Here is a 20,781-nt window from a genome sequence, read left to right as displayed (position 1 = left end):
CTAAGGCTTCCATCCATTGCAGTCCCTTATCTAAAAGAAACTAATTTAAAAGATAAATTGTCTACAGTTCAAAAATATATTTAGAAATGTGAATATCTACTACTCAGCAGGAGAGTTCTTAGTGTGACTTGCCAAAATATCAGTAGCGGTAACTGATTTTGAAGTAGAAAGGTCATATGCAAACATGTGATGTGAAGCTTTCTTTTAAATAAATTGGTGAAAGGACTGTGCAGGGTTACCACACCAGTATCACTAACCTTTGTTGGTGTTTTCTTTTATAACAGATAGTGTCTGCAGTGCAGTACTGTCATCAAAAGCAAATTGTACACCGAGATCTTAAGGTAGGTCCTACCAGTATTTTGTTCACACACAAATGATCTGTTTGTTGGAAAACATTTCTCAAAATGCTATTCTTAGTTTTTGTATTTTAACGTATAAAATGTAACTTTCTGTTCTTTTTTTTCTCTTTCAACTTATATTTGAAGATAATATTGAATTTTTTTTTCATGTGCATAATAATTCTCGGAAAATTTTGTCAAAGTTTCAGCTTTTTCCTACCTTTTGAGTTTTTTGAGCCCTGTAATAAGGATAAAAGCAATGTTTGCTGGGTGCAGCAACCCACCACCTCTAAATGAAGCTACTGAGAATTCTAACCCACCTGTAGAATTTCTGTACCTAATATGGGGTATGGATTCTCTCTCTCTAGAGGGACACTTCCCACTTACCCAGGACCAGACCAATCGGGTGAAGGTTGGCAGAATCATGTCTTAAGGAGTCCCAAGTGTGCTACTGACATCTAACCAGCACAACTTATCAGAGCTGTACAAGCAGTGAAAAGCAGCTCTTGGCTTGCAAGGTTATCTGGAACTAAGTGGGAAAACTCGCAGCCTTCAGACAGTCCTATGACTCCAAGTTCCATTAGTGATCCGCACTAGCTGATCAATCCCAACAGTGCCCTGGAGTACTGCAAACCTGCCTGTTTTGGGTATCGTACTATCAAGTCTGCCATAAAGGGTTGACTTACTTCTGAGTTTCCATCGACAGGTGTGAAATACTAGTGATGTTGATCCTAGAGATCCTACTTGTTACAAAGAATAGATTCTTACCCAAAAGCCCAAATTCTTTGTCACCATAAACTTGAATTTTGTTCTATTGCCATAAATAATGTCGAAGATTAAGAACGATGCAATGTTCGCTTAGCTCAATGGCATACAGAAAAAAGCTAATCAGTCAGATGTTATCCAATATTTTTTCTCCAGGAGATTTGACCGTGATCTCTCTGACGGTGCTTTTATATGACAGAAGGGGCAACCTCACCTCAGGGTGGAAACATTTTCTGTTTTCAATCCTTGTATCAGTATTACCTGTGAAATTATTTTAGGTTAAAATATCTCCTCCCTCCCCAGTACAATACTGTTCTCTTTAAGTAGACTAAGGAAAGATATTATAGTTTGCATGCAATTTCCTATGATTTGTAACTTCCTCCTTCAACTTAAAATTGACATAGAATCAGCAGAGGGGTCAATAACCAAGCGGCATAGATTTAAAGTAGTTGGTAGAAGGATTAGAGGGGAGATGAAGGAACATTTCTTCACCCAGAGGGTGGTAGGAATCTGGAACTCACTGCCTGAAAGGGTAGTAGAGGCAGAAATCCTCATCACATTTAAAAGGTACTTGGATGTGCACTTAGAACCGTAATCTACAAGGTTACGGACTAGTGCTGGAAGGCGGGATTAGGCTGGGTAGCTCTTTTTGGACCAGCGCGGACACGATGGATCAAATGGCCTCCTTCTGTGTCGTAATTTTTCTATGGTTCTATAGAATGGTTTCAGCACAGAAGGAGGCTTATTCGGTCTGTTGAGCCCATTTTAGCGCTCTGCAAGAGCACTTCAGCTATTCCCACTTCCTCACCCTTTCCCCGTAGTCTGCATTTTTTTCCCGTTCAGGTACTTGTCCAATTCCCTTTTGAAAGCCACGATTGAATCTGCCTCCATCACCCTTTCAGACAGTGCAGTCCAGATCATAGCCACTCGCTGCGTAAAACATTTTTTTCTCATGTCGTCTTTGGTTCTTCTGTCAGTCACCTTAAATCTGTGTTTTCTGGTTCTCAACCCTTCTGTCACTGGGAACAGTTTCTCTCTATCTAATCGGTCTAAAACCCTCATAATCTTGAACGCTCTATCAAATCTCCTCTCAACCTTCTCTGCTCTAAGGAGAACAACCCCAGCTTCTCCAGTCTGTCCACGTAACTGAAGTCCCTCATCACTGGAGCCATTCTTGTAAATCGTTTCTACACCCTCTCTCAGGCCTTCACATCCTTCGTAAAGTGCGGTGCCCAGAATTGGACACACTACTCCAGTTGAGGACGAACCAGTGTTTTATTAAGGTTCACCATAACTTCCTTGCTTTTGTACTCTATACCTCTATTTATAAAGCCCAGGGTCCTGTGTGTTTTTTTTAAACACTTTCTCAATCTGCCCTGTCACCTTCAACGATTTGTGCACATATGTGTGCAATTTCCACTGTTACTTCCTAGGATGCATCCCATCTGGTCCTGGTGATTTAACTACTTTATGAACAGCCAGCCAGCCATTTCAGTATCTCCTTTTTATCAATTTTTAGCTCATCCAGTGTCTCAACTACCTCCTCTTTCATTATGACTTTGGCAGCATCTTCTTCCTTGGTAAAGACAGATGCAAAGTACTCATATATATATATATATATATATATATATATATAACACACTAAATATCGCCTTTAGGTGCTAAGCAGCAAGTCGTCTGTCAGATTACTTTTGTTAAAGTAGTTTAATATATTGAATAAGATGCCTGAAAAAGCAAACATCAAATTTATTCACATTTTTCATTTATGATTTGATGATTTACTTTATCTTTTTTTAAACCTAGGCTGAAAATCTACTGCTAGATGCAGATATGAATATTAAAATAGCAGATTTTGGCTTCAGCAATGAGTTTACAATTGGCAATAAACTGGACACATTCTGTGGGAGTCCGCCATATGCTGCTCCCGAACTCTTCCAAGGGAAGAAATATGATGGGCCTGAAGTAGATGTTTGGAGTTTAGGAGTTATACTTTACACATTAGTCAGCGGTTCATTGCCATTTGATGGACAGAACTTGAAGGTAACACGCACTTTTTTTTAAACTTTGACTTTGAAATAAGTGACCTCATTGTGATTTTGTCAATTTTATTTTATTGCCTAACTTTGTGTAATGCTTTTGAAACTAACCACTATGAAACAAAAGCTTCTGGTATCACTTGGTTGTTACATCAGCAGTTACCACTTCACTATCTAGCCACTTGTACTTGTTCTATATTCAGTAACAAGACAGACTTCATGATAAATTGACAAACACATTTGATTAAATTTTATTAGTGCACACAGAGTGACTTTCTGCACCAACAAAAGGGTTATAATGTTACCCATTATTGACCAGAACAGGGTTATAGGCCCAAGTTTGCCATCTAACCAAACTGATGTCAAAACACATGGTTTAGTTCTTGATGTTCACAATGTTAAGTATGTCGGTGTCAGCTGTGGCTCAGTGGTAGCACACTCTCCTCTGAGTCAGAAGGTTATAGGTTCACATCCTACTCCAGGGACTTGAGCACATAATCTAGGCTGATACCTCCGTGCAGTACTGAGGGAGTGTATCGTCTTTCGGATGAGACATTAAACTGAGGCCCCAAATTCCATGGCACTATCCGAAGAAGAGCGGAGGAATTTTCCCTGGTGACCTGGCCAATATTTATCCCTCAACCAATATCACTAAAACAGCTTACCTGGTTGTTATCTCATTGCTGTTTGTGGGAACTTGCTGCCATGGTTCCTACATTACAATAGTGAATACACTTCAAAAAGCACTTCATTGGCTGTATAGCGTTTTGGACATACTGAGGTTGTGAAAGGCGGTATACAAATGCAGGTTCTTTCATTAAACAAGCCGAGAATAACTGTCTTGTGTAAATCTGGGTCATACAGTAATACAGGAGAGATGTGTGCATTAGTCAGAGAACTGGGGCAGTCTTTGAATAGCCCTTAAGTACTTAGTTTAAAAAAAATAATATAACAAAATTCTCCATTAGCACTATCTATCTTTGTTTAGCACAAACTTGTTCAGCATCTTTTCTATAGAGAAGATTTTTTTTTAAGTTTTAAGGAGTACCATATAGATAAACATCTGACAGATAAATTCAATCAATAATTAGCATTGCCATTCTTTGTATTGACTGTAATATTCAGTAATTTGGGCATGGACAAAAGAAGGAGCTGACATTGTGTCTGTGAGCTAGGCTTTGTCCTCTTTAGAATGACTTACAAGATTTGCTGGATGTTTGCTGCAGATTTGGTTAATATTGGCACAGAACTTCAGGTGGTGTCACAGTAACTCCTTGGTTTAGAACTGTTTTAATCAACAGGCATTGGTGCATTCTGATCTATTGCTACTTTAGGTACTTCTTCACAATAGTGATTAATGTTTTTATTTGTTCTAATAATGTGCTGCCTTTGCAAAAGCCTGACTGCAAATGAAATTGTACAGTTGATGAGATTCCTTGCAGAAAATACTAGTCATACAATGCTGTCCACAAAAAGAACCATCATAGAAGTTTGCAACACAGAACGAGGCCATTTGGCTCATTTTGTCCATCCTAGATCTTGCATGAACAAACCAAATCCCACTGCCTTGAACTCTCTCCACAGCCCTGTATCTCCCCCTGCTTCAAGTGTTTGTTTACTCTGCCATTAAAAAATACAATGGTCTTTACCTCAACTACTTTCTGTGGCAAATCCTTCCCTGCTTTAACAACGCTCTGTTTTTTTAAAAAAAAATCATCCCATCTTCTCCTCCCTTCATTCGTGACTATTTTAAATTGATGATTACTTGTCATTGACTCCCTAACCACAGTATATTGGGCCCAAGTTTCCACATGATTTGCGCCTGATTTTTAGGAGCAACTGGTGGAGAACGGACTATCTTAGAAATCGCAATTCTCCACATTTTATTTTCTGCAGTTCTAGTCAGGTAGAACAGTTCTACTTCAGAACAGAATGTTTTCTTCAAAAGGGGGCGTGTCCGGCCATTGACGCCTGATTTCAAAGTTTCCACAGTGAAAACGTACTCCAAACTAAAGTAGAATGAAGCAAGTGAAGATTTTTGTAGAACTGAAAAAACCTGTTCTACACATTAAAAAATCAGGCGCAGGTTACAAATTAGGCGTGCAGAACAAGGGGGGAGGGGGGGAAGGGAAGTCATTAAATTCTACAATCAATCCTTATTTATACTTCTACAAATATTATACAAATAAATCCAACCTGAATAAACATTTATAAGCAAAGAAAAGATTAAATAAACCATCTTCCTACCTGTGTGAAAGTGCTTCAGCCATCGTTCGAAGGAAACCGCCGTTTGTTGCCGCGCAGGGGAGGGAGGGGAAGGAGACAGCGGCTCGTTGCCGCGCAGGGGAGGGAGGGGAAGGAGACAGCGGCTTGTTGCCGTGGAGGGAGGGGAAGGAGACAGCGGCTTGTTGCCACGCAGGGGAGGGAGGGGAAGGAGACAGTGGCTTGTTGCCGCGGAGGGGAAGGAGACTGTGAGAAGGGAAGCCTCCGTGCTGATGTGCTCATGGCAATGTGTTTTTATTAAAAAAATTTCAAAAATTAAACAGCTACAAAGAACTACAAAAATGGCCGAGTGCCAATGTTTTCTTCATACTGAGCATGCGCGAACACTCCACTGAGCATGCGCGAACACTCCAACGCAAGAAAAAAAATAATTTAAATACTACCCGCCCCCTCCCACTTACAAAATCGGCGCGAGTGTCGGCTCCACCCCCCTGGGCGCCGCACCAAACAGACAAGGAGCTGCAAAGCGCTCGAGAATAGCGCGTTTTTTTTCTGGCGCCGTTTTAGGCGCGAAAAACGGGCGCCCAGCTCAGAGGGGCGCCCGTTTTTTATCCTGTGGAAACTTGGGCCCATTGTCTTTCCTTTTCTAATTTTAAAAGCATCTAGTCAATCTCCTGTTTCCTCTTTCTGGTGCAGTGGAAATAATCCCAGGATTTCAAGTCTTTCCTCATAAATACAGTTTCCCATCCCTAAGAGCACCCTGGTGAATCAACGCTAAGTTATTTACAGTTTAAGTTCCTTCTATAGATTTGTACTCATTCTTTGAACGTCCACCTGCAAATAAGATTTGCACACATTGTGGAATGGATGGCTATTGTGCAGCCATTTTGGCTAGCTCTTTCTCCATGCCAGCTCTCTTCCCCCTTCCCCCCCCCCCCCATTCCATTCTTTTGTATATAATACCTTATTCTGGAATGCACCAGTAATTGCTTATTTCCTGTCCTCAGCAGAAGCCTTGACTACATGTATACAGGTAAAAGATGCACACTCAGTTTCTAGGAAGTCTGATTGAACTGACTCTGATATTGAACTAATTTGATCCAAAAAAATCCCTGTGCTGGTTGATCATCTATGATGTTTCTCTACTAGTTACTGAAGGAACTGGAAAATTAAAGCGCAAAGGATTGGGGGTAATGTATTGGCATGGATTGAAAATTGATTAACTGACAGGAAACAGAGAGTAGGAATAAACGGGTCTTTTTCGGGGTGGCGGGCAGTGACTAGTGGGGTACCACAGGCCCCAGATATTCACAATATATATAAATGATTTGGATGAGGGAACCAAATGTAATATTTCCAAGTTTGCTGATGACACAAAACTAGGTGGGATTGTGAGTTGTGAGGAGGATGCAAAGATGCTGCAAGGCGATTTAGATAGGTTGAGTGAGTGGGCGAACACGTGGCAGATGCAGTATAACATGGATAAATGTGAAATTATCCACTTTGGTAGGAAAAACATAAGGACAAAGTATTACTTAAATGGTGATGGCTTGGGAAGTGTCCTTGTACACCAGTCATTGAAAGCAAACCTGCAGGTGCAGCAAGCAGTTAGGAAGGCAAATGGTATGTTGGCCTTCATCGCAAGAGGATTTGAGTACAGGAGCAAGGATGTCTTACTACAGTTATATAGGGCCTTGGTGAGACTGCACCTGGAGTATTGTGTGCAGTTTTGGTCTCCTTCCCCAAGAAAGGATATACTTGCCATAGAGGGAGAGCAGCGAAGGTTCACCAGACTGATTCCTCGGATGGGAGGACTGTCGTATGAGGAGAGATTGGGTCGACTTGGCCTGTATTCACTCGAGTTTAGAAGAATGAGAGGGGATCTCATTGAAACTTGTAAAATTCTGACTGGGTTGGATAGACTGGATGCGGGGAGGATGTTTCCCTTGGCTGGGAAGTCTAGAACAAGGGGTCACAGTCTCAGGATACGGGGTAGGAAATTTAGGACCGAGATGAGGAGAATTTTTTTCACTCCGAGGGTGGTGAATTTGTGGAATTCTCTACCACCGAAGGCTGTGGAGGCCACGTCACTGAATATATTTAAGAGGGAGATAAATAGATTTCTAGAAACAAAAGGCATCAAGGGGTATGGGGGAAAAGTGGGAATATGGTGTTGAGATAGAGGATCAGCCATGATCATATTGAATGGCGGTGCAGACTCGAAGGGCCGAATGACGTACTACTGTGCCTGTTTTCTAAGTTTCTAAGTTAAATAGGGTTGCATGAATGTTTTTAATTAAAAAAAAAAATAATAAAGCAACAATATGCACATCAATGGATAACTAATGTATGTATATTTATTTAACTTTTCCTTTACATTTTAAATTGCTGGAGCTCTCCTGATGGCATACTGGGTAAATATACCACTTGGGGTGTTTTACTGAGCACACTGCTTAGAAAGGTTCAACGTTTGGTCCGAGACTGTGCTGAGGTGACCTTGGAGCTCCTAGAGTAAGGAGTTGGAAAAATTACAAATTCAAGCAATAAATTGTTACATAAAAGCTATAATTCAGAGGCACTTTGATTTCTTTATTAAATTCAAGAGGTAACTACAATATCCAGTAAGGTGTTAATTATGTTGAATTTTGTGTTAAAGGAACTAAGGGAAAGGGTGCTCAGAGGGAAATACCGGATTCCTTTTTACATGTCTACAGATTGTGAAAACCTCCTTAAGCGCTTTCTGGTGCTCAATCCTTCTAAAAGAGGTACACTAGAGGTAAGAAACCGAGATTGTATTATTTTTGTCTTTCTGGAATGGTGGAATTTTGCCATACCACTATTCAGGCACGTATCCATGAAAACTAACATCACCATAATAAAATGAAGCATTGATAGAATGTAACAAAGTTTGTGAAGTGGTCAACATTTTTTCAGATACACAGATTGTGATGAAGTTCTATTGTTGAACTGCCCTTAAAAATATTTAATTACTGAAAACATTGCGTTCATATACTCCTTTGTCTTTCTTACAATTCTTTCCATAAATGTTTTAACAATATTAAAATATAATTGTAGCCAAGTAGACAAACATGTTTTTCTATTGCACACATTTTGCTGCATTATATCAATATTAACATATGGGAAGGGATGCATTAGAGTAGGCTACTTTTTAAAAAAAAATGTGCAGTCTTCACTTTCATGCAGGCATACTTAAAATTAGCACGAGGAATACAGACTGAAACAAAATTGTAAAAGAATGCAAGGTGAAAGTATTCCGAAAGTGGGGAAGAGATTAGGGTGGGTTGAGGAGCAGAGAAGATAGAAAATGGGTCTTCAATGCAATTAATCAACAAACCCATTGCACTACAAAAGTAGCCCCACATTTGTGGACAGACTGTACCAGATAAGTACAGAAATAGAATTTCAGCATTCTAACTTTTTAATAAAATTCGATTTCTGCAAAATTATCTATACACACCTTTATTGCAGGCGGTATCATTTTTCATTCCTGGGATGTGGGCGTCGCAGGCAAAGCCAGCATTTATTGCCCATTTCTAATTGCATTTGAGAAAGTGGTGGTGAGCCACCTTCTTGAATCACTACACACCATGTGGTGAAGGTAGTCCCATAGTGTTGTTAGGGAAGGACTTCCAGGATTTTGACCCAGCGACTATGAAGGAATGCTGATATGTTTCCAAGTCAGAATGCTGTGTGCCTTGGAGGGGAACTTGGAGGTAATTGTATTCCCATGCGAATGCTGCCCATGTCCTTCTAGGTGGTAGAGGTCATGGGTTTGGGAGGCGCCATTGAAGAAGCCTTGGTGAATTGCTGCAGTGCATCTTGTAGCCACGGTGCACTGGTGGTGGAGAGAGGCGATGTTTAAGGTGATGGATGAGGTACCAATCAAGAGGGCTGCTTTGTACTGAATGGTGTTGAGCTTCTTGAGTAGTGTTGGAGCTGCACTCATCCAGATAAGTGGAGAGTATTCCATCACACTCCTGACTTGTGCCTTGTAGATTGTGGAAAGGCTTTGGGGAGTCAGGAAGTGAGACACTCGCTGCAGAATACCCAATAGCTGGCCTGCTCTTGTAGCCACAGCATTTATGTGGCTGGTCCAGTTAAGTTTCTGGTCAATAGTGACTCCCAGGATGTCAAGGGATTTGGAGATGGTAATGCCATTGAATGTCATGGGGCGGTGGTTAGACCCTGTCTTGTAGGAGATAGTCATTGCCTGGGAACTTGTGAGGCATGAAGATTGCTTACCACTTATCAAGCCTGATGTTGTCCAGGTCTTGCTGCATGCAGGCATAGACTGCTTCATTATGAATTGCGAATGGAACTGAACACTGTGCAATCATCGGTGAACATCCCCACTTCTGACCTTCTGATGAGGGAAGGTCATTGAAGCAGCTGAAGATGGTTGGGCTGAGGACACTGCCCTGAGGAACTCATGCAATGTAGTCCTGGGGCGGAGATGATTGGCCTCCAACCACCACAACCATCTTCCTTTGTGCTAGGTATGACTCCAGCCAGTGGAGAATATTTCCCCTGGTTCCCATTGACTTCAATTTTGCTAGGACTCCTTGATGTCACGGGCAGTCACCCTCTCCTGACTTCTGAAATTCAGCTTTTTTTGTCGATGTTTGGACCAAATCTGTAATGAGGTCTGGAACCGATTGGTCCTGGCGGAACCTAAACTGGGCATCAGTGAGCAAGTTATTGGTGCGTTAGTGCCATTTGATAGCACTGTCGACAACACCTTCCCATCACTTTGCTGCTGATTGAGAGTAGGCTGATGGGGCAGTAATTGGCCGGATTGGATTTGTCCTGTTTTTTGTGGACAGGACATACCTAGGCAGTTTGCCACATTGTTGGGGAGATGATCGTGTTGTAGTTGTACTGGAACAGCTTGGCTAGAGGCGCGGCTAGTTCTGGAGCACAAGTCTCAGCATGACAGCCGGTCTATTGTCAGGGCCCACAACTCTTGCTGTATCCAATGCACTCAGCCATTTCTCGATCACGCGGATTGAATCGAACAGACTGAAGACTGGTTTCTGTGATGGTGGGAACCTCGGGAGGAGGCCAAGATGGCAGGCTGAAGATGGTTGCAAACGCTTCAGCCTTGTCTTTTGCACTCGCGTGCTGGGTTCCGCCATCATTGAGGATGGGGATGTTCATGGAGCCACCGCCTCCCATCAGTTGTTTAATGGTCCACCACCATTCATGACTGGATGTGGCAGGACTGCAGAGCTTTGATCAGATCCGTTGGTTGTGGGCGCTTGGCTCGGTCTATAGCATGCTGCTTCCATTGTTTCACATAGTCTATAAGCATGCTATTTCCGTTGTGATGCAGCTTCAGCAGGTTGGCACCTCATTTTTAGGTACACCTGGTGCTGCTGCTCCTGGCATGCTCTTCTACACTCCTCATTGAACCAGGGTTGTTCACCTAGCTTAATGTTTATGGTAGAGTGAGGGATATGCTGGGCCATGAGGTTGCAGAATGTGATGGAATACTGCTGCTGATGGCCCACAGCATCTCATGGATGCCCAGTTTTGAGCTGGTAGATATGTTCTGAATCTATCCCATTTAGTACAGTAGTAGTGCCACACAACGCGACGGAGGGTGCCCTCGTGGTGAAGACCGAACTTCATCTCCACAAGGACTGTGCGGTGGTCCCAATACTGTAATGGACAGCTGTATCTGCAAAATGTAGATTGGTGAGGACGAGGTAAAGTAGGTTTTTCCCTCGTGTTGATTCTCTCTCCACTTGTCGCAGGCGCAGTCTGGTAGCCATGTCCTTCAAGATTCTGCCAGCTCAGTCAGTAGTTTTCAACAGAGCCACTCTTGGTGATGGACATTGAAGTCCCCCAGCCAAAGTACATTCTGTCCCCTTGCTGCTCTGCGTGATTCTTCCAAGTGCTGTTCAACATGGAGGAATACTGGTTATCAGCTGAGGGAGGGTGGTAGGTGGCAATCAGCAGGAGGTTTCCTTGTCCATGCTTGACCTGATGCCATGAGACTTCATGGGGTCCGGAGAGGGTTGCTTGTTTTCATATAATAGTTTCATTTCGAGAAAGCAGATATGAATTGATTAGTGAATGTAAATTCACATTAATTCTATTTTGATCACAATCTAACTAGACTTTGATATCTTCTGATGCATGGAGCACTATTCAGATTTTATCAATGGAAACAAATATCTGCAAAATACTAAAACTCCTGAGTCACTGACGTTTCCGTACAGATGCAGCGTCCAAAATCCGGAATTCCGAGTGATACAGGGTCGTCCGGAATCCGGACCCGCCGACCTCGCAGTCCTGCCGCTGCCTGACCTCTGGCCTCACCTCACCGTCCTTTGCTTTGCATCACCGCCCTTTGCCTCGCCTCGCCGCCGCTGCCCTTACCTCGAGACTGACCCGCCCGAACACCAGCTCCTCGACGGGGCCCGCCCGAACACCAGCTCCTCGACGGGGCCCGCCCGAACACCAGCTCCTCGACGGGGCCCGCCCGAACACCAGCTCCTCGACGGGGCCCGCCCGAACACCAGCTCCTCGACGGGGCCCGCCCGAACACCAGCTCCTCGACGGGGCCCGCCCGAACACCAGCTCCTCGACGGGGCCCGCCCGAACACCAGCTCCTCGACGGGGCCCGCCCGAACACCAGCTCCTCGACGGGGCCCGCCCGAACACCAGCTCCTCGGCGGGGCCCGCCCGAACACCAGCTCCTCGGCGGCGGCTGGGACCGTCCTACGACCTCATCGACGGGACTGGTGGGCCAAACAGCTCCTCGGTGAGCACCCTCCTCCCCCTTTCTGACGTTCCGAAATCTGGAAATACCCGATCCTGGACTCTGGTGTTTCCAGATTCATGACATCAGAATGATGTTCCAAGGTCCAGAAAACATGGAATCCGGAACGGCCTCGGTCTCGAGGATTCCGGATTCTGGACGCTGCATCTGTATTACCAAACTTGAAAATATATTCATACCCGCTTATTTGCATCAGACTTAATTGCAATTTCCGTTTTCACACAACCCATTTTATAGTCCTTTTTTTTTTTTTCCCCTCTATACTTCCAATTGTGAAAAATTTCTGGTATTGTAATTTAATTTATTGCAATTCCTACTTGTATGCAATTGTGGCAGGCAGAAGTTTTGTTTTAGCAAGACCTTTCACCTTTTAACCAGAAGCTTTTATTTTTCAATCTTTCTGGGTTAGTTGGTCAACGTGCTTAAAACCCAGTGTGACCTGGTTTTCAATCATCTCTAATGTTAGTCTTGTGTGTAAGATAAATTGTTTTTCAGGATGGCTCAACTAAAACATCGCCATGACTTGTTGCTGCTCGAGCAACTTGATGTTTGAACCATGTGAAGGAATTGAAGTTTGAGAGCTCGTCATACAGAAGCATGGCATTTCTAAATCTCAGGTTTCTAGAATTCCGAAATAAAAGTGAATGTCTTGAAGAACTGCGAAAGAAATGGGAATCGTGATAGGAACTGGAAGCATGAACAACAACTTGTATTTATTTAGCATCTTTAACGTAGTAAAATGTCCCAAGGCACTTCACAGAAGTGTTCTAAAACAAAATTTGACACCGAGCCACAGAAGGAGAAATTAGGGAAGATGGAGATAGGTTTTATGGAGCGTCTTAAGGGGGAAAATGAAATAGAGGCAGATAGGTTTACGGAGGGAATTCCAGAGCTTTGGACCTAGGCAGCTGAAGACACGGTCACGGCCACAAATGGTTGAGTGATTAAAATCAAGGACATTCAAGTGGCCAGAATTAGATATCTCAGGGGGTTGTGGGGCTGGAGGAGATTACAGAGATGGGGAGGGGCGAAGCCATGGAGTGATTTGAAAACAAGGATGAGCATTTCAAAATCGCGGCATTGCTTAACCAGGAGCCAATGTAGGTCAGAAAGCAAGATGTACTGTTGATGACCCGCTATTTAGGTGGGTTATTAATCACAGAAGGGTTCAGCAATTCCTTTTTGACAGCTGTTGGAAAGCGCTAAAGCTAATTAGCTTGCCAAAGAACTCGGCATGGAAAGCTTTGAAGCATAAAATGGATTCCTGTGCCGCTGGAAAGTGAGACACAACCATGTAGACAAAGAGCTGCGTGGTGAGGAAGTGGACAATGACCAACCTGCTGCTGGTGTATGGACTGAGGAAGTGTGCTGGGTTTGTTGGAGTATCAATCCATATACAATTGCAATGAGACTGGACTTTTCTATCATGTCCTGCCTGATCCTACATATGCAAAAAAAGGGAGAGAGTGGTGGCAAAGTAAGAAAAGAACGTCTTGCATCGTTGTTGTGTGCTAACCAAACGGGCTTGGACAACCAAGAACCCTTGTTTTAGAAATGTGAAAGTTTTACCAACTTATGATGAAAGCAGCGCTAATACTTGGAGAATGAAAAGAATTGACATAAAGTTGCTGCGGCCGTTCAATACCAGGATGAGAAAGTGGCACAAGACGGTGTTGCTTTTGATGGATAATGCCACTTGTGATGATTTAACTCTAGGGGCTCAATTTTCCCCAGTGATTTGCATCGTTTTTTTGGCGCGAGCCACTGTTTTTGGCCTAAATTTGAAAAATCCAAGTTTCCCCAATCTTTGTATGCTAGCGCAACTCAGTTAGTTACGATTTGTTTAGATTAAGTTTTTTTTTGCATCATATGGGGCGTAACCTGATGTCTGCGCCAGTTTTCCACAATTATGGAAGTTTGGCCAATTTAAATTTATCCCAGGACGGCGTATGTGACCACTCCTGAAAAACCTTCTGGGCACTTAAGAAAAACCAGCGCACATTAAAAAATTGGCGCAGAAAGACGCCGTTATTTTTATGCGAAGTTTTGGAGGGAGTCAAGAACACACATCCATAATCAAGCTTAAATTTTTAAAACTTAAAACACAGAAATGAAAGTTTAATGGAATTCTTTAAGTTTTCATTTTTTTTTAAACTGACATGACATCACCGAACGTATCCAAACCGGGCTCGAGGGTCGGCCGGCAGAATCGGTTTCTCGCCCGAACACGAAGCCTGGAGTGGGTGGGGGGGCTGTGGAAGGTGAACAGAAGGCATGAGAAGCCACACTACGCATCAAATGAAGCCTGGCGGGGGTGGGGGTCCCGATCAGTGCGCCTGCTCTGACCTGGATGTGGTCCATACTTGGACATCGACCTTGGGGAGAGAGAACAAAGAACCTTGTCCTGCCTGTCGTTTTGAGCTTCTTGCAAAGGTACAATTTAATCATGGAGGTAATACTGACAATGCCATTGTTATAATATGTGGACTTGTATTTACTCTGTACAGCCACCAGAGGGCTCATTCCCCTGAGTCCCATGGGATCCCATAATCCCTTGGGAGTACATGTATTTAAGAAGGCTTCGCCGGTTGGAGAGGCACTCGAGACCTGCAATAAAAGACTACGGTCATACTTTACTTTGAGCTTACAGTGTTCAGTCTGACTCTTTCTCCATACACAACAACTGGCAACGAGATACAGATAGCGAACCCAAAGATGCAGAGAACATTGGGCATCCTGGAGAAATTTTTGGAGGGAGATGATTGGGAAACTTTTGTGGAGCGACTCGACCAATACTTCGTGGCCAACGAGCTAGATGGGAAAGAGAGCGCTGCCAAATGTAGAGCGATCCTCCTCACCATCTGTGGGGCACCAACGTATGGCCTCATGAAGAATCTGCTCACTCCAGCGAAACCCACGGAGAAATTGTACAACGATTTGTGCACACTGGTCCGAGAGCATTTGAACCCGAAGGAAAGCGTTCTGATGGCAAAGTACTGGTTCTACACCTACAAAAGGTCTGAAGGCCAGGAAGTGGCGAGTTATGTCGCCGAGCTGAGATGCCTTGCAGGACATTGCGAATTTGGAGCACATGCTCAGAGACTTTTTCATACTTGGCATTGGCCATGAAACCATACTTCGCAAGCTTTTGACTAGAGACCCCAATCTTAAGTAAGGCCATTGCGATAGCCCAGGCGTTCATTGCCACCAGTGACAATACTAAGCAAATCTCTCAGCACACAAGTGCTGCTACAAATACTGTGAACAAAGTGATGTTGTTTTCAAACCGTAACATACAGGGCAGGTCACACATATCTGCAGCTACACGTCCACAGATGTCTGAGTCCACCATTAAGGGTGATGAATGCAAGGCCATTAACACCTTGTTGGTGCTGCGGGAGTGATCATAGTTTCCATTCATGCCGATTCAAAGGATACGTTTGCAAGGGCTGTGGAACCATGGGACACCTCCAACGAGTATGCAGGCGAGCTGTTAAACCTGCAGACCACCACATTGCAGAGGATCCACGGAGGATCCCTACGAACCAGAGCCTCATATAGAGGAGGCAGAGGTACATGGGGTGCACACATGCACCATGAATTGTCCCACGATAATGCTGAATGTTGAACTAAATGGACTCCCAGTGTCAATGGAGCTGGACACGGGCGCGAGCCAGTCCATCATGGGCAAAAAGACTTTCGAAAGGTTGTGGTGCAACAAGGCCTCAAGGCCAGTCTTAACTCCAGTTCGCACGAGACTAAGAACTTGCACTAAAGAACTGATTCCTGTATCGGCAGTGCTATCGTAAAGATCTCCTACAATGGAGCGGTGCACAAGCTACCACTCTGGGTGGTACCGGGCGATCGTTCCGTGCTGCTCGGCAGGAGCTGGTTGGGAAAGATACGCTGGAATTGGGATGACGTCCGAACGCTATCGCCAGCTGACGACACTTCATGTGCCCAGGTCTTAAACAAATTTCCTTCACTGTTCGAACCAGGCATCGGGAAATTCCAAGAAGCAAAAGTGCAGATCCACCTAATTCCGGGGGCGCGACCCATCCATCACAGGGCGAGAGCAGTACCGTACATGATGAGGGAAAGGGTAGAGATCGAGCTAGACCGGCTGCAACAAGTGGGCATCATTTCACCAGTTGAGTTCAACGAGCGAGCCAGTCCTATTGTCCCAGTCCTCAAGGGAGACGGCACAGGCAGAATCTGTGGCGATTACAAAGTAACTATCAATCGTTTCTCCCTGCAGGACCAATACCCACTACCAAAAGCCAACGACTTCTTTACAACGCTGGCGGGAGGAAAGACGTTCACGAAGCTGAATCTGACTTCAGCCTACATGACGTAGGAACTGGAGGAATCAGCGAAGGCCTTCACCTGCATCAACACGCACAAAGGTCTTTTTGTTTATAACAGATGCCCGTTTGGAATCCGATAAGTGGCGGCAATATTCCAGAGAAACATGGAAAGTTTACTGAAGTCGGTCCCGCACACCGTGGTCTTCCGGGATGACATCTTGGTCACAGGTTGGAACACAGTCGAGCACCTGCAGAACCTGGAGAACATTCTTAGTCGACTCAACCGCGTGGGGCTCAGGTTAAAACGCCCGAAGTGCGTTTCCCTAGCACCTGAAGTGGAGTTCCTGGGAAGGAGGATTGCGGCGGACGGCATCAGGTCCACCAACACGAAGACGGAGGCAACAGAGAACGCACCGAGGCCACACAACGTGATGGAGCTGCGGTCATTTCTGGGACTCTTGAACTATTTTGGTAACTTCTTACCGGGTCTCCGCACCCTGCTAGAACCACTACATGTCTTACTATGGAAAGGGGGCGAATGGGTTTGGGGAAAAAGCCAAGAAAATGCCTTTGTAAAAGCAAGAAAATTGTTATGCTCAAACAAATTGCTTGTGTTGTATGATCCATGTAAGCGTTTGGTACTAGCATGTGATGCGTCATCATATGGCGTCGGGTGTGTATTGAAACAAGCTAATGATTTCGGGAAACTGCAACCTGTTGCTTATGCATCCAGGAGTCTGTCTAAGGCCGAGAGAGCCGACAGCATGATTGAAAAAGAAGCGTTAGCGTGTGTCTATGGGGTTAAAAAAAAATGCATTAATACCTGTTTGGGCTAAAATTCGAATTGGAAACTGACCATAAGCCACTTATATCCCTGTTTTCCGAGAGTAAATGGATAAATACCAACGAATCGGCCCGCATCCAGAGAAGGGTGTTCTTGTTGTCCACATACGACTAAGCCATCCGCCACAGGCCAGGCACAGAAAACTCCGCCGATGCTCTCAGTAGGCTGCCATTGCCCACCACGGGGGTGGAAATGGCGCAGCCCGCAGATCTAGCCATGGCTATGGAAGCATTTGAGAATGAGCAATCCATCTGTCACTGCCCGGCAGATCAAAACCTGGACAAGCCAGGACCCCTTATTATCTATAGTCAAAAGCTGTGTGCTTCACGGGAGCTGGTCCAGTGTCCCAGTGGAAATGCAGTAAGCGATAAAGCCATTCCAGCAGCGCAAAGATGAAATGTCTCTACAGGCAGACTGCCTTCTGAGGGGCAATCGAGTAGTGGTTCCCAAGAAGGGCAGAGACACCTTCATCAATGACCTCCACAGCACCCACCCAGGCATCGTAATGATGAAAGCGATAGCCAGATCCCACGTGTGGTGGCCCGGTATTGATGCAGACCTAGAGTCCTGCGTTCATAGATGTAATACATGCTTGCAGTTAAGCAATGTACCCAGGGAGGCGCCACTAAGTTTATGGTCTTGGCCCTCCAAATCGTGGTCTAGGGTACACGTCGACTATGCAGGCCCGTTCTTGGGTAAAATGTTCCTTGTGGTTGTAGACACACACTCCAAGTGGATTGAATGTGAGATAATGTTGGCTAGCACATCCGCTGCCGCCACTGAAAGCCTGCGGGCCATGTTTGCCACACACGGCTTGCTCGATATCCTGGTGAGCGACAACGGGCCATGATTTAAGTTCAAAGAATTCATTACCCGTAACGGGATCAACCATGTCACATCTGCCTTGTTTAAAACAGCATCCAATGGTCAGGCAGAGATAGCAGTGTAAACCATCAAGCAAGGCTTGAAGAGAGTAACTGAAGGCTCACTGCAGACTCGCCTATCCTGAGTCCTGCTTAGCTACCACACGAGACCACACTCACTCACTGGGATCCCACCTGTTGAACTGCTCATGAAAAGAGCACTTAAGACAAGGCTCTCGATAGTTCACCCTGATCTACGTAAACAGGTTAGAGAGCAGGCGGTTTCAACAAAGTGCATACCATGATAGCGCAAATGTGTCACGCGAGATTGAAATCAATGATCCTGTATTTGTATTAAATTATGGACAAGGTCCCAAGTGGCTTCCCAGCACTGTCGTGGCCAAAGAGGGGAGCAGGGTGTTTTGGGTCAAACTTTCAAATGGACTCATTCACTGGAAACACTTGGACCAAATCAAACTCAGATTCGCGGACTACCCTGAGCAACCCACCTTGGACCCTACCTTTTTTGATCCCCCAACACACACACCAGTGGCAACTGACACCACGGTTGATTACGAAGCAGAACCCATCATCCACAGCAGCCCTGCAGGGCCCAACACACCAGGCAGCCCAGCAAGGCTAGCTGCACAGCAGCCCAGGGAGGGCCCAACAAATGATTCAACAACTTTCACACCGAGACGATCAACCAGGGCAAGGAGGGCCCCAGATCGACTCACATTGTAGTTACACTATTGACTTTGGGGGGGAATGTTGTTACATATGGGGACTTGTATTTACTCTGTACAGCCACCAGAGGGCTCATTCCCTGGAGTCCCACGGGATCCCATAATCCCTTGGGAGCACAGGTATTTAAGAAGGCTTCACAGGTTGGAGAGGCACTCTGGAGACCTGCAATAAAAGACTACGGTCACACTTTACTTTGAGCTCACAGTGTTCAGTCTGACTCTTTCTCCATACACAACAGCCGTATATTGTGCAAGCCTTCGGCATGATGGTGCTGCAGAGGAGACAGTTGATTCAACGTCATCGCATGAGGAACCTCAGAGCACGTAGGGTGATGGGCAGGAGGCCTTATCCACGTTTGGTATATCGAGACAGACGTTTGTACCCGCACCTGAGTGATGCAGACTGTGTCAGAAAGCTGCGTTTCCGCAAAGAAGTTGCAACTGAGATCTATGAGTTGGTAGGTTGCAGGTCTGCTTTCATCAGTAGGATTGCTTTGTCAGTTGAAGTAAAGGTTACAGCTGCACTTTCATTCTATGCATCTGGATCTGGCCAAATGCAGACCGGGAGCTGTACTGGGCATGCGCACCCATAGGAATCATGTCAAAAACGTCCTTTTTTTTTCGTGCCTGCACAGAAGGGGTGGCATCACTTTTTCAGCGCAGACATTAGGCTCCACCCACTGAGGCTACAGGAAAGGCTGCATGATGCCAATTTCGAAAAATAGAACGGGGAAACTTGCTACTTTTTTTTTTGGAGTAGTTGGGGCCAAGAAAAATGGGTGTAACTCTGGCAATACGCCAAAAAACGGCATTGGGTAAAACTGAGCCCTTAATCTTTCACATTTGAGGGTTCAATTTGCAGTGTCTATCTCCACTTCCACCATCCTGTCCCTGGACCAAGGCGTCATTCATAGCATGAAGCAACACCACAAGAAGCAATTCTTGCACAAGGTACCTTCTATTTTAGATTCCACTGAGGAAACTGTTGTTGCACAGGTTTTAGAAAGCGCTAGAGTGTTGGATGCTACGCATTTATCCAGTCGAGCTTCGAATGTAGTGACTTCTAGCTGCATCAGTAACTGCTTTAGAAACTGCGATTTAGTTTCTAGCCAGAATAATAACCCAGTCGAAGCTGAGGTTGTTGAAAGGATTTGCAGCAGTTTTAGTGGGGGAGGAATTTGATCTTTTTGTTTTGATGGACGATGGCCTTGACATTTGCGAGATGACTGACGCAAAAAATCGATTCTTCTCTGAAAGACTCTGGGCTCAAGTTTCGGCCTGAGTTGCTCCTATTTTTTTTGAGCAACTAGTTTAGAATGGAGCATCTTAGAAATTGCAATTCTCGGCATTTAGTTTGCTCCAGTTCTAGTCAGTTAGAATAGTTTCATTTTAGAACAGATTTTTTTTCAAAAAGGGGCATGTCCAGCCACTTACGCCTGTTTTGTAAGTTTAGGCAGTGAAAACTTACTCCAAACTAACTTAGAATGGAGTAAGTGTCGATTTTTGTACGCTCAGAAAAATCTTGCCTACACTTAGAAATCAGGGGTCGGGAATGAAAGATGGGTGGGGAGGGAAGTTTACAAACATTAAACACTTCACTTTTACAAATAAAAAGCCATCATCAATAATAACTAATAAATCAATCAAAAAAAATTTTTTTTAAATCATTTAATAAATAAATAAAAAATTATTTTTACTTGCCTACTGCAGCACCGCGAGTCCACCAACAGCGTGCTGGGGGAGGAAGGGGAGGGGAGGAGGGGGGAGGGGGAGAGAGGAGGAGGAGGAGGAGGAGGGGGGAGGGGGAGAGAGGAGGAGGAGGGGGTGGGGGGGAGAGAGAGGAGGAGGTGG

General features: G+C 44.7%; 1 protein-coding gene across 10 annotated transcripts in view; it reads left to right on the top strand.

Moving 5' to 3' along the window:
- Nucleotides 1-20,781, top strand: part of mark3a (MAP/microtubule affinity-regulating kinase 3a) — a 224,857-nt gene that overhangs the window by 164,714 nt on the left and 39,362 nt on the right. For 9 of the 10 annotated variants that reach the window (XM_070879326.1, XM_070879329.1, XM_070879322.1 and 6 more), the window contains 3 exons: nucleotides 285-341; nucleotides 2,907-3,143; nucleotides 8,019-8,138. In XM_070879326.1, the coding sequence (XP_070735427.1) occupies nucleotides 285-341; nucleotides 2,907-3,143; nucleotides 8,019-8,138 (414 nt within the window). Of the gene's footprint in view, nucleotides 1-284; nucleotides 342-2,906; nucleotides 3,144-8,018; nucleotides 8,139-14,820; nucleotides 14,860-20,781 lie in introns of those variants that run through there. The other variant, XM_070879328.1, reaches the window with a different exon arrangement.

Source organism: Pristiophorus japonicus, chromosome 4, assembly GCF_044704955.1.
Source record: "Pristiophorus japonicus isolate sPriJap1 chromosome 4, sPriJap1.hap1, whole genome shotgun sequence".
In the NCBI taxonomy this organism is placed as follows: Eukaryota; Metazoa; Chordata; class Chondrichthyes; family Pristiophoridae; genus Pristiophorus; species Pristiophorus japonicus.
Note: the sequence above shows the minus strand (reverse complement) of the source record. Positions and strands in the feature narration are given on the sequence as shown.